Source organism: Nicotiana tomentosiformis, chromosome 2 (assembly GCF_000390325.3).
Source record: "Nicotiana tomentosiformis chromosome 2, ASM39032v3, whole genome shotgun sequence".
NCBI classification, from domain to species: Eukaryota; Viridiplantae; Streptophyta; class Magnoliopsida; order Solanales; family Solanaceae; genus Nicotiana; species Nicotiana tomentosiformis.
The window spans coordinates 44,933,657-44,956,858 of record NC_090813.1 but is presented as its reverse complement, the minus strand read 5'-3'; the positions used below and the strand labels follow the sequence as shown (position 1 = coordinate 44,956,858).

Below are 23,202 nucleotides of genomic sequence, written 5' to 3'. Positions count from 1 at the left end.
AGAAAGTGAAAAGTGTCAATGCGATCCAAGGAATCATACCTTTGGATATCAATCAGATTTCAAATCCAACCACACCACAGGGAGGGAACAAGAGGAACGATGAAATTTCAGTGGTGAACATGGCGTCATGGGCAGAGATTATCGAAGAGGAAGCAATGGTGAATAAAAATATAGGTTCGACTAGAACCCTAGAATCAAGTACTAAATCATGGAGCAATGTTGTGGGTTCAATTCCGATAGAGGAAGGTCTAGACCTAATTAAGGAAAATAATGAACTGAATGTGAAAATTACAATGGCGGACATTAAGGATGAGGTGGATTACTGGACAACAGCAGTTGTGTGCTATATTTTAGGGTCTAATCCACCACAAGTAGTAATTGATGGATATTTCAGGAGAATTTGGGGAGTATTGGGGATAGACAAAGTAGCACAACTAAACAGAGGGGTATTCCTGGTGAGATTTCATAGTGTTGAAAGTAGAAGCAAAGCAGTGGAAGAAGGTGTTCAAATGTTTGATAGAAAACCAGTAATTGTGAAGCCATGGAAGGCAGATATGGAGATCACAAAGGAGCAAATGGAGAACATTCCTATTTGGGTGAGATTGATAGGGTTAGATATCAAATATTGGGGACAAGTGGCTCTTACAAAAATAGCTGGGTTGATTGAAAAGCATCTAAAGGCAGATGCTGCTACTACGAAAAAGGAAAGACTAACATATGCAAGAGTGCTAGTTGAAGTGAAATTGAACCAACAATACCCGTCAAGTATTAGATTTGAAAATGAGTTTGGAAAAATAATAGAGCAGACAGTCCATTATGAATGGAAACCTGTTCTGTGTGAGAAATACAAAAATTATGGACATGACATTTATGAGTGTAGGAAATTTCTACAGAAGGAAAGAGAGAAGAATGAGAAGCAACAAGAACTGAAAGTACATGAGGAGGTAGTTCAACAGAAAGAAGGGAAAGAGATACACAAAGATCAAGCAAAACAAAGGGGAGCAGAGCAGCAACAAAAGAAAAAATAGGGGGACAATAAGCAGCTAGAAATGGGAAGGAATCCAGCTCAAAATCAGAGGTATGAAGTTGGGAAGTATGTGAGGAAAGCAGTGGTGGTGCAAGAAGCATCATTGAAGATAGGTAATGCGTTTGCTACACTAGGAAAGCAGCAAAATGAAGAAGGGGCAAGTACAAGTCAGGCAGGGCAGAAGATGAAAATAATAGAGAATGGTAATGTAGGACAAAAGGGGGTTGTAGTTGACAAGGGTGGGGGGAGCCCACCAACACATGGATAAAATTGGCTTTTGGAATACCATGGGGATAAATAATCCAGATAAACAGAAGGAAATTCATCTGTTTATGCATAATTCTTAGGTTGGATTATTTGGCCTCTTGGAAACTAAGGTTAAGAGAGCTAAGGCTCAGAAAGCTGCTCTTAACCTATGTAATGGATGGTCCTATAGTACGAATCTAAGTCAACATAAAGGAGGAAGATGGCTCTTATGAAAGCCTTTAATATTTGATATAAGCATAAATAAAGTCACAGAACAATTAATACATTGTGGAGTACATCATAGAGGAACAAGAAGGAAATTTTCAGTAACAATGGTTTATGGATTTAATGATGCTGCACTAAGAAGGAAATTATGGGAGGATATCAAGGAAATTCATGAGCATATGGATGAACTTTGGGCAGTCATGGGGGATTTCAACTGTGTCCTACATAAAGAAGAAAGGATTGGGAGTCCAATTACAATGACAGAAATAAGAGAATTCAAGCAATGTGTGAAAGAATGTACATTACAAGATATGAAGTCTTCAGGGGCCTTCTTTACGTGGAACAACAAATAGGGAGGTAATGACAGAGTATATAGTAGGATTAACAGGGTGTTGGTCAATAATGAGTGGATATTGGCTTTACCATATTTAGAGGTATATTATAGGAATGAAGGGACATTGGATCACTGTCCTGCAATAATTAGATGGGCAGTAGATCAAAAGAAGCAACATATGTTCAGATACTTTAACATGTGGAGCATGGCACCAGATTACAAAGAGACAGTAAAGCAAGGCTGGAAGACAAACAAAACTGGGACCAAAATATATGAGTTGGTGGAAAAACTAAACAACCTGAAGGGGAAATTAAGGCAGCTAAACAAAGAGAAGTTCAGTCATATAGAAAAGAAAGCAGATCAAACACAAGAAATATTAATGCAATGTCAACAAAGAATGCAACAAATACCTCTTAATCAGGAGCTACAAGAGGAAGAAGCAAGGCTAACCAGGAAGACTAAGAGGTTGAATGAAGCAAGACATCAGTATTTAAAACAGAAAAGGAAGGTGCAGTGGCTGGAAAAAGGGGACCTAAACACCAAATTGTTTCATAACATGATGAAGGCTAGAAGGAATATGAACAAAATCTTCTCTATAACAGATGCACAGGGAGTCAATCGAACTGAGGTGGATGCAATTGCAAAGTCCTTTATTGATTTCTACACTACTTGTTAGGCACTACCAACAAGGAAAGGGAGCATGTTAGTAGCATACTGATTCAACAAGGACCAGTAGTTACAGAAATACCAAAGAACATGTTAGAGAAAAAGTTTATAGAAAGAGAGGTTAAAACAGCCTTGTGGGCAATAAATGGAGATAAATCACCAGGTCCAGATGGCTATGGAAGTAAGTTTTTTAAAGATAGCTGGGAGGTGGTAGGCAAAGATGTAGTGGATGCTATAATTAAATTCTTTAGAACTGGGGAGATGTTAAATGTGCTGAACCATACAATGATAACCATCATTCCAAAAGGCTCTCATGCTACAAGTGTGGGAGATTACAGGCCTATTGTAGGGTGCAATACAATATACAAGGTGATATCTAAGATGTTATGTAACAGGCTCAAATTGATACTGCTTACACTGATTTCTGCGAATCAAAGTGCATTCATTGCAGGAAGAACCATAGTTCAGAATGTTCTGATATGCCAAGATTTGGTAAGATTGTACAACAGGAAGAACACTACTCAGAGTTGCTTAATCAAGATTGATCTAAAAAAAACATATGATAGAGTAGAATAGTCGTTTGTGGAAGAAATGCTCCATGCAATGAATTTCCCTCAGGGATTCATTAAATGGATCATGGCATATATAACTACTACTCAGTATAGTATTGCTATAAATGGAGGACTGCATGGGAGTATAACAGAAAAAAGGAGGTCTAAGACAGGGTGACCCCATTTCACCTTTGCTATTTGTAGTATGCATGGAGTACCTAACCAGAATCTTGAATAAAGTTGCTGATATGAGGAAGTTTGGTTATCACACGAAATGTAGGGGACTAAAACTGAATCACTTATGCTTTGCAGGTGATATATTGCTATTCTGTAAAGGCAATTATCAATCAGTAATGTTGATGTTAGAGGTCTGCAGTCTTTTGCAAATGCATCAGGTTTGAACACTAATGCAGGAAAGTCCAATATTTTTAGTGCTAACATGCCAAAACAAGAACGGAAAGATTTATGTGAGGCAACTGGATATCAGAAAGAGTCATTGCCATTTAGATACTTGGGGGGTTCCAATTTCAGCAAAGAAGTTATCAATCATGGATTGTGAAATCCTAATAGATAAGATGACTGCTAGAATAAAGGCATAGAGCTCGAGGAACTTGTCATATGCTGGTAGAGTTCAGCTATTCAATTTAGTTCTACTACATGTTCATACATACTGGTCATCAATATTTATCCTACCTAAGTCTGTTCTAAAGAAGCTGACTGCAATATGTAGAAACTTCTTGTGGGATGGGAGAGAACAGACTAATAAAGCTCCATTGATTACATGGGATATAATATGTAGACCAAAGCACAAAGGAGGACTAGGAATAATGGATTTCATGGTATGGAATGAGACAGCAATTGCAAAGTATGTGTGGAACATTGCTCAAAAGGCTGACAACTTATGGGTAAAATGGGTGGATCACATATACATCAAAGGGACCAGCTGGAAACAATATGTACCACCAACTGATTGTAGTTGGTATTGAAAAAGAATATGCACTATAATGGAAAAGTTCAAGGGAGGATATAGAGGGAATGACTAGCAACAAATAGGTGGAAGGTATTCTATACAAAAAGGATACCAATGGAGGAAAGGGGAGCTGAATGAGTGGCCTTGGGCTAGATGGATTTAAACTCTGTTAATATTCCAAAACACAGTTTTATCAGTTGGTTAGCAGTTCATAAAAGACTGTTGACAAGAGAAAGATTGGAAAAAATGGAGTATGTACAGAAATAAGGTGCAAAATGTGTGGTGGAAGTAAAGAAACAATTCAACACATGTTCTTCGAATGTCATTTTTCGAAGGAGTGCCTGAGAATTCTGCTGGAATGGCTAGGATTGGGGATAAATGAACCAGATATTGATGGCTTGTGGAGAAGACTAACAAGAAATGTTAAAGGTAAAATGTGCAGAAAACTCATTATAGCAGTTGTGGCAGCGTTGGTGTACAAAATATGGCAGGTCAGAAATGATGCAATATGGAATAACAAAGTACCACGTCCAATGGTGATTTGTAAACAGATCCAACAAGAATGCAAAGTTAGATTGAATATGCAAAATATTAAGGAAAGAGAGGAGAGATAGAAGGAAATGGATAAAGGAATTGTTTAGCAAACAAAGATGGTTGGTTTGGAGATTAATAATATTTTTCTTTACACAAAAAATAAAAATAAAAAGGAGGATTTGCAGTCGTACCCTATATTTGTGCCACCTTTTAACATATATCCTATTTTTTTAAAATTATTAATTTGGTAGCTATCTCCCAAAAAATCCGTAATAATATGATAATTACACCCCTGACAAAAGATATAAAACAATCTCCTCCTCTCCTTTCAACAACTTTATAAAAAAATCAGAAACTTGTCTAGATTCATCTTCAGAATCACACTTGTATGAAGTTGTTTCATGTTGAAGCTAAAACTTCATGCTAATATAGCATGAAGTTGTTTCACATTGAAGCTAAAACTTGATGCTAATACATACTGAAGTTATTTATCCTGCAGTCTACAGTTTTGTCATAAATTTTATCCGAAACTTCAGTCTAAACATGCCTGAAGTTATTTAGTTCATTTGCTAAAACTTCAGACTAAACATGCTTAAGTTATTTAGTTCATTTGCTGAAGTTGCTTAAGTTATTTAGTTCATTTGCTAAAATTTCATACTAAACATGCTTAAGTTTTTTAGTTCATTTGTTAAAATTTTAGACTAAATATGCTTAAGTTTTTGTCTCGTAGTATGTAATTTTTTAATGAGTTTTTGCTAATGGATGTTGAAGTTATTTAGTTCATTTGCTAAAATTTCAGACAAAACATGCTGAAGTTATTTAGTTCATTTTCTAAAACTTCAGACTAAACATGCTGAAGTTTTTTAGTTCATTTGCTAAAACTTCAGACGAAATATGCTTAAGTTTTTGTCCTGCAATATGTAATTTTCTAAAGAGTTTTTGCTAATGCATGCTGAAGTTATTTAGTTCATTTGCTAAAACTTCATACCAAAACATGCTGAAATTTTGTAACAGTCTACAGTTTTGTCTTGAGTTTTGTCCGAAACTTCAGTCTGAACAAGCTGAAGTTTTTTAGTTTATTTGCTAAAATTTCAGCCTAAATATGCTTAAATTTTTGTCCTGTAGTTTGTCAATAGTCTTTTATTAAAGAAGGGTAAAATCATCTTTTTAAAATGCTTTTAACAAAAAAATGGGTACGGATGCAAACAGAAAAATAAAACGGGTATAAATTAAAAAGGGGCAACCAAATAGGGCTTTAGGGCGCCCCATGCAATTTTTACTATGACTTACAGCTCCTTGTGGTTTATAATTATAAACACTATATACAATTCAACAAAAAGTTATATGCAGTGAATGTTGGGCCACTAAAGTTCAACATATTTATAAGATAAGTGTTTCAAAAATATGAAAGCTAAGATGGATGCCTAGTCACATAAAATTAGATAAGATTAAAAATGACCATATTTGCCAGAAGGTGTAAGTAGCACACATTGAGGATAAAATGAGATAAAATCGCTTGAGATGATTTAGTCATGTTCTGCATCGACCTACAGATACACCGGTCCATAGGTATAAAATTATGACAGAGCAATGTATTAAAAAGCATGAGATAGACCTAAAATCATATGTAAGCAAGTTGTCTCGAAAGACCTATAAATTCTTAGAATTAATGCAGATGTTGTTAAAGATAGGACACAATATAATGTAGATCAATCTTGATCCGGAGCCCACATTATTTTTCTTACATAGTGTATTTTATAATATCTGTGTATTTTGTAAATAGATAAAAAGTAGTGCACGTGTACAACTAGAAAGACAATTTGTTTTCCTTATTCTTCATTAATATGAAATCGTCTCTCTTTTCTCTCTGAAATTAGGGTTTCGATTTCTCATTTTTTGCCCTAAATTACTTGCGATTTTGCATATTATCATGGTGTCAGAACTAGTGCTTGCATTTTCTTGAGGTATCCTTTGGGTAAAAAGGGCCACAAGCTACGTAACCTTTCTTCACACTTCATTATTATTTTATCATTATTAAAAGTCTGAAAGAAGCATTATCTCATAGTGGACTATTTTCAAATAAATATATTTACAAATGTACCACTTTATAATCTATATCACAGGCTGCAAGTAGGAAGGGATTGAAAATTTATAAATGATGATGAATAAATAAGAAATGAAGCTAGAAGAATAGTAAATATAGAAGTTTTTAGATTCACTTAACGTATTTTTAATTGTTGGTTTTGAATCATGTTATATTTTCAGATTGTTTGTAGCATAAACTATATAATTATGATATTTTAATTTCATCTAAAAGTTATTCAATAATTATATGGTTCATTTAATTTAATTATACATAGTTTTTATTATTAGGTACACACATTAAAATATGACGATAATTATCATTTTGTTGAAACGTAATGAACAACACGCTCAAATAAATTAAATCTTACTTTAATATGATTCATATTTTTAATAATATCCGTGTATTGTGCGGGTACTAATACTAGTTTATTTGAATAAACAATATTATTTTTGATTTATTTCTAAAGTAATAGATTTATTTACCTTTATGACATTTTCCAAATTTAAATGTAATTTTTAAAATAACTACCAACGCACAAATTAGGATCAGTTACCTATTTTATCAAAAATTATTAGTACAAAAAATAAGGGCTTCAAACCTGTAATAATCCATAATTTTAACCAAGGACAAATTGATCATTTAGCTATATAAAAAAAGGGATGAAGCAATTTAAAAGGCCAAAGTCCATCACAGGTATGGCGTGGGTTTGATAAGGGGTTGGAGAGGAGACTTGCCAGCCAACAAATAGAAAACAACTTAGAAAATTGGGGAAATATCTACAACTCTAATCCGTAAGGAAAGTGAGAACGAGAAATTTAACAGCAACTTGGAGTCAAAAACCCAAACTGCTGCTGGGATACGATGCTTGAAGAGGAGCAATACGCATCGGTTCTTTTTCTTGAGTAAAAGTACTCCGTTTGACATCAAAGAGTTATAACAAGAAACTACAAGAACTAACAACGTAAGTCTTCTAGAAGAATTTTGGTTTCATATTGTTTAACTCTTTAATTGGAATACTAGAATTGAGTTTGGTATTTAACTATGGTGGGTAACATTAACATAGATTTTCATGGTAAAATAAACTAGTTCATGAATAACCATGAATCTGGAATTTTAAAAAAAAAAGCTATTAAGAGTTAGTTTTGATGGCAATATAGGTATTCTGGCAGATGGTATTTTGAGTAACACTGAGACATGGGTAATAGAAATTATGACTTGCTATCACTTAAACTTACTGAATTTCGTGGTTAGCATATGGTAACATAAACTTATATTGATTTATAAATTTCATACGAATTGAGCACTTGGATCGATTAGAAGTCATACAGATTGCTTGAGGTGTTTGGTGTTGCGACACGAGTACTGTGAGTAGTAATCTTATCACAATTTGTGTTTTCATAACCTGCATGGTTTATATATGATTTTGAAAATAAATGTGTTACCGATACTTTGAAATTTGCATGTGGGACAAGTCATTTACTTGAGATGGTACCGAACAATTTACTTGAGATGTTTACCGGTTAACCAAAATATTCTCATCGTTACTAGATATGTTTTACCGTTACTTGAGATGTAACAGTTATTTAAAATGTTCTCACTGTTACTAGACATGTTTTACTGTTACTCGAGACATGATTACCCGTTACCGAAATAAAATTACAAGTTTTGATAAGAAATGATATGCCCTTCATTATTTTGAAAATGCTTTTGTACGAGTATTTACTATTTACAAGATAAAGTATTAATGGGAGGAGACTTTGAAGAATCCCGTAGCTAATGGCGGGTTCGTTAGACCTGGTGCACCTTGTATTTACCGATTATCGAGTACAGTTATAGCTCTGGCTAGTGGGAAGGTATAACTAGCATACAGTTACAGTTTTCTCTCGAATAGGGACCTATAATTATATTTGACTCCTTTTACGAAGGGGTCCACACAGTGATATACATTACATGATCTTTTTCTGGAAACCTCCCAAATAGAAAGATTTGCTATGACACAGCATTTACCGAGTTTATTACTGAATTGTTAAATTGATTTTGTTACAGGAAACACATGATGAGATTGATTATTATTACCGTTTTTTTTAAAAAAAAAGGTATTTTATTTTGTGATCATTATACAAGCATGTTTTCTGACTTGTCCCCTATTAAAAACGGTTATCGTTAAGTATTACTACTTACTGAGCTAGCGACTCACTCCCCGCTATTATTTTTACAGAGACAGCAGTAGACACAGGCGAGGATTCCGTTAATTAGAGTACACGAGTTGACAGTTCCTGGTGAGCCCCGTATTTATTCGCGTGGGCAAAGATTGTTATTTATTTGTTATAGTCTCTTTCTTGAAACCCTTAGAGTCGCTCCATAGTCATTTTTACGAGTGTCATAAGCATTCTTTTATTGATATAGAATTGGTGACTCATATTAGACTTTCCTATCGTATAATTGGAGATGAAGTTAGTATTATTGTATTGGAAATATTTCGTGAATGAGGATTATAACTTGTTTGGTCGATATAGGTTGGTTGTGTTGTTGATTTCTAAGACAGGTTTATTTTTGGATAGTCCTAAAACAGGGAAAACTCTGTCCGATTTTCTGTAAAATACCGATAATACTTGGGGGCACTTGCTCCCAGGCGCCGGTTATAATCCTAAATTGGGTCGTGACAAAACCCTCTCTTCCAACTCTCTCAAATTATATATAGTTTATGCACATAAAATTTTCTTAAAATACATATTTGTTGTAATACACATATTACACAGTGTGTGTGATGAATAAATTGAAATATAGACTTACATACATTAAATATATCATTATTATAAATGGAATATTTTATTTATGTACTTGTATTCAATGAATACATGGTAAAACGTTATGTACTACATATATTCATATACTATTATATTATACGAATAATATTTTAATATATATACTTCATAAATAATTACTGTATTTAATATGCATACCACCACTTATATATGGCAAAATCATTCTAAATCTTTAGAAGGGAGATAAAAGATAAGGAAACTTATTTGTGAGTTAAGCGTGAATCAGGAATGCAAATATATATCAAATCCTTAGTATCAGTACCGTATCGATACTCTATAAAATATCCAATTGTCCAAACGAGCCAAAGTATTACAAGTTGTAGGGAATTTTCATATAGGAGTGAAGCTAGCGTAAATGTACTTCCCTTAATGCTTGTTCTATAACTTACAGCTCTTCGTGGTTTAGAATTATAAAACTATATACAGTTCAACAATAAGTTACGTGGTAGTGAATATTGGGCCGCTAAAGTTCAACATATTCATAAGATGAGTGTTACGAAATACAAAAGCTAAGATGAATGCATAGTCACATAAAATTAGATAAAATTAAAATGATCATATTTGCCAGAAGGTATAAGTTGCACACATTGAGGATAAAATGAGATAAGATCGCTTGAGATGATTGGTCGTGTCTTGCATCGACCAACAAATGCACCTGTCCATAAGTGTAAAACTATGATAGAGCAAGGTATTAAAAAAAGGATAGGATAGACCTAAAATCACATGAAAGGAAGTTGTCTCAAAAGACCTACAAATCCTTGGAATCAAAGCAGACTAATAGGACACAATGGAAATCTATATAGATGATACCTATTAGTTGGGAATAGGTTTTAGATCGGGTAAAAAACTTCTACTACTACTACTACTACTACTATTACTACTACTACTACTACTACTACTACTACTACTATTACCACCACTACTACCACTACTATCACTACGACTACCACTACCACCACTACTGCGACTACCACTACGACTAGCACTAGCACTACCACTACCACTACTACTACGACTACCACTACTACTACTACGACTACTACTACGTCCACTACCTACTACGACTATTATTACTACCACTACTACTACTACCACTACTACCACTACTACCTACTACTACTACTACTACTACTACTACTACTACTACTACTACTACTACTACTACTACTACTATTATTATTATTATTATTATTATTATTATTATTATTATTTTATTTTAATAATGATAATGATATGAATTGAGCTAAATGAAAGGAATGGGGATTTATATAGCTCGACCATAATTTGTTTAGGATGAAACATAATTATTATTATTGTTATTGATATACCTCAACAGCAAAAAAAACTTTTTAATCTATAATGAGTGAACGGATTTGTTGCTTTTGTGATAGGAGCATTAGTTTTTTGTTTTTCTATTTTTTGTACTTCTAATTATAACTCCAATTGCATTTATGTGTCTTGGATTGTTAGTGCTAATCCCAATATAATCTTACAGTCCTGTCACTTCTTTTGGTAAGGGCCGGGGGAGGTCTATTTTAGCCATAATCTTATTTTTCGCTCTAAAGTGTGATTTTCATTATTTTACACCAAATTAATAAATATACTATTAAATATTTGCAGATATTTTTTTTTCCTTCCTACTACAATAATCATATCATGCATGTGCTTGATCGACATTGTTACTATATCTATATATCCACACGTTCATTCCGATCGAGCGCCCCAATAAAGTTCAAATGGATGTGGAATCCTCTGACCAATGTATCCATTTCATCTCAAAATTTACTTTATTATTAAATAGAATAGACACTACTAGATATTTGTCCCGTTAATTTCCCGGAGTATCGCAATGGAATAATATCAACAATTTTCTTTATGCTTCTGCAACTTTATTCTCAAGTCTTGATTTTACATGTCTATACCAATCTTAGTAAGTGGAGGAATTAGATAATTAAAGCCACGCCTCCAAAAAATTTGTTTGTTAAAACTTTCTAAACCCACAGTGTCAATCGAGATCTTTTGGGTGAGGGCAGGGAGATTTGAAACCCAACAACAAACAACACCTTAATTCGTAACATTGTGAGTTTTTGCCTCTTTTATACTATACTGCTTTAGACTTCTACTTATGGGTTAACAATGCATATTATTATTCCATCAAAAGAGATATAGACCAATGAGGTTTGATTAGACTTGCCTATGACTCAACTTGCTCCACAACGATCCAAATTTTGATAGATGGAATTAGATGCATTTAACTTATATATACTTATGATATAAACAATTTTAATAAATATATCAAATTACTTAAAAATAATTACTATATAAGTAATTATTCATAATTAGTGAAACTAGTTCAAAAATAAGTGGACAAATTGCTATGATGTTGTAAGTTATAATGATAGCATAATAGTTATATATCATCAATTTGTATAAAATTAAATTCAACTAAAATTGACATTATCAACAACTAAGTAAATACACCGACAAGGCAACTAATGAATGCGGAGTAGTAGCACATGAGAAACTTGACAAAATTATGAAGCATTAGGGGACCAAATCGATTTAGGCAACTCATTGGGATGCAATAACACAATTTACATACGGTAGTTGAAAGTGAAAAGGCAAAGGGGGCACGTGGCGTAATCATAGACCTCACAAGTTGTCTTGCATTAAAGAAAATCCAAAAATGATGAAAATGAAGAAGCATCATTGAATAGACAAGTACACACTATTAAATTCGATGGGCCAGGTCTAAGATATGTAATTGGTGGTTGAGAATTGGAATTTTCATGGCCACCCTCTTTAATCTTGTGGCTGTGGAGCATTCCCTTAGTTGACGCCACCATATATTTTTCTTTAATATAGATCATGGTGCTATTTCTGGTCTGATATTCAAAAACCCAGCCAATCAGAAAAATAATCCTAGTCTCACTTACCATCTTCCATTATCATTATCAATTAGCTGTAGTAGATTACTATCTTTTCAAACGTACAGCAGTTTCCTTTTAAGAAATATTGTTTGTTATAATTAAAATATACTGTAGTTTGTGAGTTGCTTCCTGCAGTTGTCTCAGATTACTATTCAACTTAACGTAAAGATCCAGACTTTGGATGTTATTTGTCGAAGTAGAACTTAATTGATATCGAAAATTGAAGCGTTCTTGATTTGAAACTAATAAGTAATGTTGTTAGCTTTATATTTGTCTACTTATTATTGGGGGAGTCGTAGAAATGAATAATGCGGACACTTTGTGACGTTTGTGAAAGTGCTGCTGCCATTCTTTTCTGCGCTGCAGATGAGGCTGCCCTTTGCCGTGCCTGTGACGAAAAGGTCTAATTTTACTGTCAATCTAATACTATTTGTCCCTTTGTACTTGCATGAAACTTCTATTTCTTCTTTTGGGGTTTTAGAGGTAATTAGTTTGTTGAACTCACTGGAATGTGTTCAGTTTAGCTTTCTATTTGTTGATGGGGTGGAATAATTGTTCAAGTCAACTTAATTATATCTGCAAAAGGGAACGCAAGCACGACTATATTTTGTATAGTGAGTTGCAGATATCTTGAGTCGAGCATAGTTATAAAATCTACAAGATAGGATGATGCTAATTATATTTTAGGACTGAAATTAGCTATCAAAACGTACATCATTGCCTGAAATTATCTATGTGTGTGTCTGTGTGTGTTTTTTCTTTTGATAAGTGCGATTATGTGTGTCTTTATGTTACTTAAGGAGGCTGCAATCAGTTGCTCCTTCATCAACTTCTTTAAGGTCAAAAATCATGCTGACCTGTTATGCAAATTGGCATTTCTTCAGTATTTACAACCAGGGAATCATTGCTTCTTCTCTCTGGTTTTGGTTTCTTCTGTTCATCCACTTTAAGTTAGTAGGAGTAATAAATTTTTCTTAATCCTTAAGGGTTATTTTATATATCTATATGTTGGAATTTGTTTTGTAATTGTGATCTTCCTAGCTGTTGAATTATGCGATCTTCTTATCTAAAAGTTTATGCAATACTAGAGGGACACTTCTATTTATATCTTTAACATGTCTGTTCACGTGTGAGCCTAATTCTTTTTTATGGGTCAAGCATGTGGGAAAAATCTATTGATAATGAATTGTGGTGAGACATGAACCCCCATCTCTTGCCTACTTCTATACCATGTTGAATTATGTGGTCACCGTATCTAAAAGTTTAAGATGTTAGAGAGGATGCACACTTCAATGTTCTTAATTATATCTTAAACACTACTCACTTCTGACCCAGAGGCATGAAAGAGCAAATCTACTGGAGTCAACCTTTAACCAATTAATATTTGACAATGCCACTAAGGGACTTTTGATGTTTTCATTCTTGCGGACCCCTCTAATCATATTCAAATTTGATCAATAGGTTCATATGTGTAATAAGCTTGCTAGTAGGCATGTGAGGGTTGGACTAGCTAAGCCCAATGATGTTCCTCGTTGCGACATATGTGAAAATGCACCTGGTTAGTGGAGTTTAATCCCTTTTATTCTTCAGTTAGTTTTTCTTCTGATTCCTTTGATGTTATTTTGTAGTTTTATCCTACTCAATAGGTCTTGCAAAACGAACTAACTATTGCTAATTTCCTCTGCATTACACATGAAGCATTCTTTTACTGTGAGGTTGATGGAAGTTCTCTTTGTCTGCAATGCGACATGATCGTACACGTTGGAGGTAAACGAACACACAGTAGATATCTCCTGTTGAGGCAGAAAGTTGAGGTTGGTAACTCTGTCGTATTTCAGTTACATCCTACTCTTGATATGTGCAGTGTGATATGCTTTGGTTCATCTTTCTATACTTTCTCATGTAGTTTCCAGGAGACAAACCTGGGCCTACGGAGGAGTTAGCCAGGAAGACATTAGATCCTGGTGAAAACAAGAGGGAATATAGTCACTCACCAAAGCCAATGGTTGAAGACAATCAACAAAATCGCAGATTCTCTCCTGTCCCAGTTTCAGATGGGAGTGCAGATGATCATGCCAAGAAGGACAAAATGATCGACTTAAATGTGAAGCCAAATCGTTATCATGGTTAGGCATCTAATCAGGTTAGGCACTTTACATCTCTCAGAATCAATCCCAGAATAACTTTGCCATATTTCATCAATAATATCTACTTAATAAAGTGAGTTTTCACATTCTCTCTTTTCATTTTAATGCTAAAAAAATTTCATGTGAACTCAACTGTTTGAAAACATATAAAAGATGATGTTTTAAGAGGGAGAATTGACTGGTCTGTAGAAGATAGATAATTTGTCAAGAATTATGAAGTACCTCAAAATAGAAAAAGAAAAAGAAAAACCAAAACAAATTATTACCACTTTGATTTCCAATCAGAATTTGATCAGCATAAGTGCTTATAGAGATGTCACCTTTCATTCTTTAATTTATGGAGAGTAAATATGGTGAACCAGATTACTTTGGAAATGTAAATCCTTTCTGAACTACTGGAGGTTGCTGAAATATCTGCTGAAGAGATGTGCCTTTTCAATTTTCATGTTTTCTTGCTAATGTCTCTCTTATAAGTCTGCTGGAATTCCATTCAAAAATCGTTTTGTATAGAAGGTCCCTGCTTTAAGTTGCAGTCGTCACTGTCCAGTCTTTGTTAACCAACTAGGATGATTCTATTCTTAGCCCAAAAAAGAAGAAGAAAATAACTTGACAGATTGTTCATGAAAAGGTTGATCCCATAGTATTTCCCTATTGTAAGGTTTTGAGCATTACTTTATGAACTGTTTCTTTTTTACCTCAACAGGATTAATACATCTTGAGGGGCTGTTCCAGCCACGTCGCTTTTTATGAGGAAATGTAAGGGAGGCGTCACACTTATAACTCATATGGCGTGCATGTTCCACCTTTGCGCATGTGATAGAAGGTTCACCAATGTTATTGACGAAGCTCATTAGCCCAGATTAGTAGTCCAACAACATTCAGGCAGCTAGTTTATGATAAACTGCATGTTCTGATTGCTTTAAGGTCCTGCTGAAAAACATCGCTAGTAGTTCTTTGCTAGACTCGTAATCAATTTTTGCTTTAGGATTTAGTTTAGCTGTTAAGACAGCATCATAGAAACTGCCTGCTGAAAGTTGTTGATGTAATTGAAGTTTAAGGTGATTTTGGCAGAAGTTGCTGTTATCTTAAAATCTAAGGTCACTTTTGAGTGTAGAGATTATTTTCATTGTTTCTTGCAGTATTAAGGTTCATTAAAATTTTCTTCCCATAAGGACCTAGCCTGCAGGAAATGCTGCAGTTTCTAATTCATCATCTCTCCTAGTTTGGAACAACTGGGAACCAGCACTTGCTGATGCATAGTCTCTCTTCTCTTTCATTGTATTGAGTCTATACTCTAATTATTGTTTTATTTATGTTCTAATTCCTGTGTACTAGCAAACACATTTGGCCTTCAACAAAATCTTAGCTAAGGGGAAGTAATGGACTTGGCAGAATTTATTTATCAAAAAGAAAAGAACTTGAATACGTCTCATCCCCGTAGGATGGTTTCTTTTCTAGCAAAAGGAATGGCAACAGAAACAACCAACGCTTCCTGCTTCGCCAGTAAGGAAGAAGAGGTGACTCCTACATTCGAAAAGAAACCAAATAATTAAAAGAATTACAGAAGCAGCTATGGAGAAAGTTTCCTGCTGAAATGCAGGATTCCATAAGCAACAGTGAGCAAGAAGGAAGGAAAAAGAAATGAAGAAACAGAGTGAAACATGAGTTCAACAGTGTAATATTCGACGAATGGGGAGCCTAGTAATAAGAAGAACTATTGATTTTTGGATTGTGTTACAACTTACAACTAGGTGAATCATATGAAGCTAACTCTTTGAGGGAATGGTAGTGGAAGATGATAGTTGGTGTGATGGCATATCTAGCTATGGCCTCAGCTGCAGTTCTGTAAGGCACAAAACTGTCGAGCAGATAGATTTGTGGACGTCCGCGTGCCAGTATTCAGGTAGGAGTTCAATATGAAAGATTATGAAACAGTTATAAGCTTGTACAAACGGAAGATGTACTTTTTGTCCTTCAACTATCACTAAATTATGTATCTCGTTGTCACAACAGATATGTAATGCTCATCCATGAATCATCCCATCTTTTTTGTAGCAGTTATCTTGCCTATGTCCTTATGTTTCTTTTCTATAGCATTCAGTTTTTCTATTGGTGTACCTGGTCAACTATGCCTACGATCATGCTTTTGGATGTATCTTAGAAGTAGATTTTTTTTTCTTCTTCCTTTCCACTATATTTGATTTTGATGGCATTTGCCGCATGTTACACCTTAACATTGTGAAGAAGTTGAAGCCATAACATAAAATTGAGCAAGCTTGATGAGTGCTATAAATTGCTAAAAGCACAACGGTATATGAACAAGCATTTATGCAGTTCGACTTAGCTACATTACATGCTTCATATTCAAACATCTATAGACTTTGGTAGACACTTAGTAAACGTATCCCTTCACGAACATTCCCTTCTTGGCCTCCTCGGACTCACCCTCACCAGTGTATTTCCCGAGCTGGGCAAGAGAATTGGCCTTTGCTCTAATAAGCAGAGCTTCCTGAGCTGCCTGCACATTTTCTGGTCGTCCACCCCATGTCTTGAGGCATGTGTTCTGAAGGGCTCTTGCATATGAGAATGACACGTGCCATGGGTTGGGACCTTGGTTCATGGCGTTCAAGTTAAGAGTAGCCTCAACTTCAGATTGTCCACCAGACAAAAACTGTGTAGAACAAACCATGTAAAAGATTAACAGTCAAGTTCTTGGAATTATGGAAAAATGTTTGATATAATAGAAATGTAGATAATACTTGCCATGATTCCTGGGACGGCAGGAGGGATTCTTTGGCGGAGGAGTTTGAGGGTGTAGTCGGCAACTTGTTGTGGGGTGGCCCTCTCCTTGCACTCTGCTCCAGGGGTGACCATGCTGGGCTTCAAGAGGATACCTTCAAACATGACATTGTTCTCGGCGAGGTAGAAGAACACTTCAGCCCACACCTTCTTGGCGACTTCAAAGGTCGTGTCAATGTTGTGTTCACCATCAAGTAAGATCTCTGGCTCGACGATGGGTACCAACCCATTGTCCTACAAGAATGAGCAAGAAACTTTAACCATTGTTCGTCAAGCTTATAATATACTGATATTTTAAAAGGAATTTACACTATTAGCGCAATTTCACCTATTATAGCTACCTTATTTTCATGTTAGCATATCAGACTTACTATAAAGAGTACCTACTATTGTAGATTAATTTAACCTGATTTTGTAAAGAATCTATACAGTTTCAATGCACAAAACTTTAACAGAAACTCTTTAAGATTTGTGTGTTTCAGCTTCCTCTATATATACATGCCAACTTTACCTGAGAAATGGCAGCATAGCGAGCAAGACCCCAGGCTGCCTCCTTAACTGCAAGTGCAGAAGGACCATTGGGAATGCTCACAACAGTACGCCTGTAAGATTCACAATTAAGAAGATAGGTTGTTCTTCAAGTTAAGCAATATTGTTTATGTAACATGCAAAAGAAAGATACTCTACCATTTGGCGAAACGGGCACCTTGTTGGTAGTAAGCAGCCGAGCGGGAGGCAAGGCCATCTAGACCTTGACACCATGATTCATCGTTTGAGCCAGCCAAGGGAACAAGACCCTGTGAATTTTCAAACTCTTAGCAATTCATGACCAAAGAAACTTAGACCTTTTAAATCACTGAGGTTAGAGCTTTACCTTGTCAACCTTAATACCGGGAACAATGTTCTGCTCAACAAGCACATCAACCATTTTCTTTCCTTCGACGGTTGATTGATAAAGTGTCTCCTCAAAGAGGATGGCACCTGAGATGTAGTCCCCAAGTCCAGGAACTGAAACAAGTAGAGTCCTGTACGCCTGGCGGTTAGCCTCAGTGTTCTCCAATCCGATTGAAGCTAAACGCTTCCCGCAGGTAGCATTGGACTCATCCATCGCCAAAATTCCACGACCAGGGGATGCAATAGTTTTCTACACTCAATTCATTCGTTTAAATCAGCCACGCATGCTTCATTCATCTCAACAAAGTTCTAAAGAAAGGCTCACTACTTTTAGAAAATGCTTACTGATCTCAGGATAGCCCTTATTATATATATATATATATATATATATATATATATATATATATCACTTTATCTTGGTAGTAAGTTTGAGCAAAAACACCACTATAAGAAAAATGATCAAGAACTGGTAATAATGCATTCTTTCATCTTTTTATCAAGAAAAAGAAAGAAACACTAGCAAAACACTCCTCTATGGAAATGGCAAATAGACAGAGGCAGATGGACTGTATTGTTTATGGATTCAGCTACACTTAATATTTCAACACTGAATATAACTATACAAACAACTAAAATTTCTGCAATATCAAATTTTGGACCTATAATTTTAGAAGTACAAAGAGTTCAATGCTAAGTAACCGTAAGGTTGCACTTATCAAGTTTAAATCATACAACTGCCTCTGCAAATAAGGCCCAAGTAAACAAGCTCATCTTTCGTAGTTGCATATTACCATGCTTTAAAATTTCTTACTCCAGAGGAGTAAGAGATAGCTAAGCAGTTAAAAGAACATAAGACAGCTAACGTGCATGTTGTGACTAAGTAAAACAACTACTACATGAAATAGGGAGAGAATGAAAGTGTGTCATTCGCGATACATAAAATAATTCAGTCAGAGCTGCTCCTGAAGTCAAAGCAAATGAAGTAGCAGCTAGATAGGAAAATGTTATAAAAGAGCATGTACCGCGGTTTTAACGAGCTCATCGGCATAGGAGCTAGCACGGACAGTAAGAACAGAGGGAGCAGCTGGCTGACAGCGGACGACGGAGACTGATGGCTGGCGGAGGGACTGCCCTTTTACAAACTCAATCTTGTCAAGGACTGGAGATGTCTTAAGGAGAGATGCTGATGCCATTTTTTCTTTCTTTCCTTATCTTTTCTCTCCTCAGTTACGAGTTTTTCTTGTGTGTTCAATACAAGCAGAGAGCCCCATGCTCACTTCATTTATAGTTCCAGGAAGATAATATCATTTGAGGCCAGTATACTTTCACCAATCAGCACGTGCCAGTTGGCTTGATAACTTGCTGACCTGGCTCTACTTATGTAGGAATTTGCAAACTGATGGTTGGTTTTCATTGGTTTACTCCTTTTTCTTATTTTCCTTATCATTGTTTTTATCATTTAAAATTGCAGTGTCACAAAATTAGCTCCTTTTTGGAACTTTGTAAAACCAGAAATATGGTTGCACTAGAGGACTTCCAATTTTTGCCAGTTATTTAATCACTGGACCCATTAGATTTGAGGCTCTGGTTGTTCTAAAACACAAGAATACAAAAATTCCTAATGAAGCCTAATTTGGGTTCTGTTGAGTGGCCACAATGCAATGGCGTCAAGATTTAAAAGAATCTCGACTTTTAATTAAAAGATCCACCACCCTGTTACAGCTTCATTACTCGAAATAATTTTTCATTTTAGCAAAAATAAGCTATTTTTTTCCATACAAACTATTCCAAAGAATCTCTTTTGTAAAATAGTTGGTTAGTAGCAAGTTCCTCTAGCTTTATTTCCTGCGAAGGAGGCAGGCAACAACCTTTCAGAGAGTTGATAAATGAGATTGATAGTTCCTATAAATTGACTGCATTTGAACGATCAAGGGAAGCGTATACTTCCTTATCAACCTGGGTCCTTACAAAAATCTCCACATAAATTGGCATTAAATTCACATATTTTTTTTCTCTTTTGCTTGTAACATCTGAAGCTTGTTTGTTGACAAGATGACCATTACATTCGGGTCCATCATGCCCAAAAGATCTGCCAATATATTCCACCTCTAATCAAGGAAAAGTGAGCACATTATGAATCTCATAGCACGTCAATAGGAGCCCAAGAGTAGATGCCAAATTCAGGGATGGCCCATAAATTCAAGAAAACAATGTCATGACTCAACTGATTGGAACACATCTGTCCTTTTCTTTGTTTCTTCCCTATTAACTGTTTGTTATTGCTGAGATGGTGTACGTTCCTGTATCCCTATCACATCCCATTAGGAATTCAAGCAATCAAATGCTAATGAGGAGGGAGTTGCAATTCTTGTACTGCTAACAACATTAAATATAAGCATCAATGGTGTGTATATCATGCATGTGAGGCCTATATAATGGGAGTGGACAAGGAGACCTTACACTTTGCACCTGTCTTAAAATGACTAAGAAAGAAGAAGCTTTCCTTCTACAACCCGTAATCCTTACCTGAGAAACTCATAGCAATACTAGGTGTGGTAAACATCATGAACATTTCCCTTAGGAACTCAGCTACTGTCCTAACTATGTTGAGATGACGAAACAAACGGTTCTATTCAGGTAAGTTGAGGAAACCTACGAAACACGTAGGTTATTGATGAAGTTATCACCTCCAAACTCCTTGGCCCTTTTAGTATGGGTGGAATCACAGACACCATCAACAATGTTCCCAAAAGCCAGGAGAAAATAAACATACCAACTCTGTAACACAATAAAATCCAAAAAACTATTCCGTACGAAAGTTGAGAACATCTGGATTATCAAATGGGATAGGTAACATATGGAGAAAGTCTTGGAATTTACTAACTGAAAAAATATATTTCCATGATTAGCATTGGTGTTTATAACTAATAAATATTCAGCAGGCGCTGTACTAAGTCAGTAGTTGCTGATAGTCATATGATCATAATGTCAAAAAACAAAATAAAATAAGCTAAGGGACTTTGTCATTCACAAAGAGTAAAGAACGGAGTTTGCTCTTTAGCTAGTCATAAATGAAATATATCGTAGCAATCAGGGAAATAACAACTTGAAGAGTTGGACCTTTTTCAGTTGGAAAGAGAAGCGTCAGAGATGCAACGACTTCAGTTGGGAAGGCAATGGAAGTCTTTATTATCACATTTGCAGCTGTTTGGGACAGCCTGCAGAGCACATGATTGTTTTTACTTCCTTGATTTTCTTCTTAATGTCAACTCTTGGGTTCTCTCTCTTGTAGAACTTCTGCACGATTATTTTGATTCAATTGCATCCACACTTGGCTTATGAGCAGGATGCATTTGTTCTAGGAAGTTTCTAGCGGCATGTATCTCATCCTCTCGAGCTTCCCGGCATATTCCAAGTTGTTTGCACGGATCTCATTGATTCTGGGAAAGATAACTGCAGTTGAAGAAACAAGACACATACAGAAGAAAATACATCAACACGAGTAACCAGAAAGAAAAATTATGGAAACTTCAATTATTGATCATTAAGAAATCAACGAGTAGGACATCACAACTCATACGGAAGAGGTTATAATTGGGGAAAGCAGCTCATAAATGAATAGAAAGAAAATGTGTAATGTCTGAATCAGGAAGTTGAGTTCCCAATAGGACCAACTCACTGAAAAGAATGTAAACTATTTGAACCTCACACATAACACTCTTTGAAGGGGTCAGTATTCAACTCGAAGATTAATGTTAGTTTGGAAACTCAGTAAATTGTCATCTAGCAAGGAATCTACAATAACTAAGCATTTTCCTAGATCGACTACATCAATAGTATCCGAGTCCACAAAGTGAAAACGTCTCAAAGAACCACTTAATATAATTCGAGTATTTGAAGACCTTCATGCTCAGGTACCTTTGTAGAATAATATGCTCCAGCTGCTCATGCCTAAACACTTGTGGCCAAAATTTTTGTTGAGGCAGCTAGTCCATGACAATCCCGATGGACAAAACTTTCGATTTTCCCACCTTAACTCTTTAATCTACCTGTCTTGCCAAGTCCCTGAAGTCTCCCCTAGCCCTCTTACTCCACTCGAGTCTGAAGTTAAGCAGCTTTTAGGGACTTGCCAGTGATCAAGTGTAGCAACTTGATCTGCCCATAAATGTGACAAAGATTCATAAACCCACCCAAAGTAAAAGAAATTGATGGTAGCCAGATGTATGACACAGAAGACTTCCTCGTCAACAATCTATGCTCTTCCGTTGCCTCTATCGATCAATCAACTATTCTCAATCCTAAATTAGCTGGGTAGCCATATGAATCTTCTGTAACCTGCGGCTCCATTTTTTCTTCTGTTGCTGGGGAAAGAAAAAAGCTAGTAAGTATTACCTTTGAACCTCAATAAAGGGAACCTTAATGATCATTTCAGACAATGCAAATCCAGAGAACAACATATTCAAAAAGGTAAAGATTATGTGAAGACTGAACAACATATTCACCTAGCATTGCATCCGGGGGCGGCTCAACAGAACTCGGGGCCTAAGGCGAAATCATATCCGGAGGTCCTTAATCCCAGTATAATCCCACTAGTGGGATCTGTGGAGGATAGTTTGTATGCGGACCTTACCCCTACCCTGGAGTAGAGAGACTGTTTCCGATAGACCCTCGGCTCCCTCCCTACAAGAACTCCTCACCTTACTCTTGGGGTGACTCGAACTCACAACCTCTTGGTTGGAGATGAAGGGTGTTCACCACTAGAGCAACCCACTCTTGTCAAATATACTAATTAACGAGGGAAGAAAATTATCATAATTTATAAATTTATTGTATAAAATAACCTTAATCAAGTAACAAAAAATATGCTGTAACACTTTTTTTATTCTAATTATTTATATAAATTATATAATATATAATAGTAACAATAATAATAAGAATTTAAAATAAATTTGGAGGCCTAAGGCAATG

General features: G+C 35.5%; 4 protein-coding genes across 4 annotated transcripts; 3 read left to right on the top strand and 1 right to left on the bottom strand.

Moving 5' to 3' along the window:
• Positions 1-1,605: 1,605 nt before the first annotated feature.
• Positions 1,606-2,508, top strand: LOC138904715 (uncharacterized). The gene is made up of 2 exons (XM_070193221.1): positions 1,606-1,814; positions 1,944-2,508. Exons 1-2 carry the CDS (start codon positions 1,606-1,608, stop codon positions 2,506-2,508), a joined length of 774 nt encoding a protein of 257 aa, XP_070049322.1.
• Positions 2,509-2,588: 80 nt separating this feature from the next.
• On the top strand, positions 2,589-4,035 carry LOC138904714 (uncharacterized). The gene is made up of 4 exons (XM_070193219.1): positions 2,589-2,990; positions 3,202-3,361; positions 3,445-3,604; positions 3,780-4,035. The coding sequence occupies exons 1-4, from the start codon at positions 2,589-2,591 to the stop codon at positions 4,033-4,035; spliced, it is 978 nt and encodes a 325-aa protein (XP_070049320.1).
• Positions 4,036-12,295: 8,260 nt separating this feature from the next.
• LOC104095423 (B-box zinc finger protein 19-like) lies at positions 12,296-15,654 on the top strand. The gene is made up of 5 exons (XM_009601564.4): positions 12,296-12,795; positions 13,856-13,952; positions 14,093-14,208; positions 14,301-14,537; positions 15,245-15,654. The coding sequence occupies exons 1-4, from the start codon at positions 12,703-12,705 to the stop codon at positions 14,523-14,525; spliced, it is 531 nt and encodes a 176-aa protein (XP_009599859.1). The 5' UTR covers positions 12,296-12,702; the 3' UTR covers positions 14,526-14,537; positions 15,245-15,654.
• Positions 15,655-16,807: 1,153 nt separating this feature from the next.
• LOC104095422 (fructose-bisphosphate aldolase 1, chloroplastic-like) lies at positions 16,808-19,503 on the bottom strand. Its single transcript, XM_009601563.4, has 6 exons — positions 19,257-19,503; positions 18,215-18,484; positions 18,028-18,137; positions 17,852-17,942; positions 17,305-17,574; positions 16,808-17,212 (listed from the first exon to the last, which is right to left on the bottom strand). The coding sequence occupies exons 1-6, from the start codon at positions 19,425-19,427 to the stop codon at positions 16,934-16,936; spliced, it is 1,191 nt and encodes a 396-aa protein (XP_009599858.1). The 5' UTR covers positions 19,428-19,503; the 3' UTR covers positions 16,808-16,933.
• Between the last annotated feature and the right edge of the window lie 3,699 nt (positions 19,504-23,202).

Excerpts from the sequence above, each read along its gene's own strand:
- LOC138904714 (XM_070193219.1), top strand. The coding sequence starts at position 2,589 with ATGTTAGAGAAAAAGTTTATAGAAAGAGAGGTTAAAACAGCCTTGTGG. Across the intron at positions 2,991-3,201 it reads TTCTGATATGCCAAGATTTG|AAAAAAGGAGGTCTAAGACA; the intron begins GTAAGATTGTAC and ends GGAGTATAACAG. Across the intron at positions 3,362-3,444 it reads GAATCACTTATGCTTTGCAG|GTTTGAACACTAATGCAGGA; the intron begins GTGATATATTGC and ends CAAATGCATCAG.
- LOC104095423 (XM_009601564.4), top strand. The coding sequence starts at position 12,703 with ATGCGGACACTTTGTGACGTTTGTGAAAGTGCTGCTGCCATTCTTTTC. Across the intron at positions 12,796-13,855 it reads GCCGTGCCTGTGACGAAAAG|GTTCATATGTGTAATAAGCT; the intron begins GTCTAATTTTAC and ends TTTGATCAATAG. Across the intron at positions 14,209-14,300 it reads TGTTGAGGCAGAAAGTTGAG|TTTCCAGGAGACAAACCTGG; the intron begins GTTGGTAACTCT and ends TTTCTCATGTAG.
- LOC138904715 (XM_070193221.1), top strand. The coding sequence starts at position 1,606 with ATGGTTTATGGATTTAATGATGCTGCACTAAGAAGGAAATTATGGGAG. Across the intron at positions 1,815-1,943 it reads TGTACATTACAAGATATGAA|GAATGAAGGGACATTGGATC; the intron begins GTCTTCAGGGGC and ends GGTATATTATAG.
- LOC104095422 (XM_009601563.4), bottom strand. The coding sequence starts at position 19,427 with ATGGCATCAGCATCTCTCCTTAAGACATCTCCAGTCCTTGACAAGATT. Across the intron at positions 17,943-18,027 it reads GGTGCCCGTTTCGCCAAATG|GCGTACTGTTGTGAGCATTC; the intron begins GTAGAGTATCTT and ends TGAATCTTACAG. Across the intron at positions 17,213-17,304 it reads CTGCCGTCCCAGGAATCATG|TTTTTGTCTGGTGGACAATC; the intron begins GCAAGTATTATC and ends TGTTCTACACAG.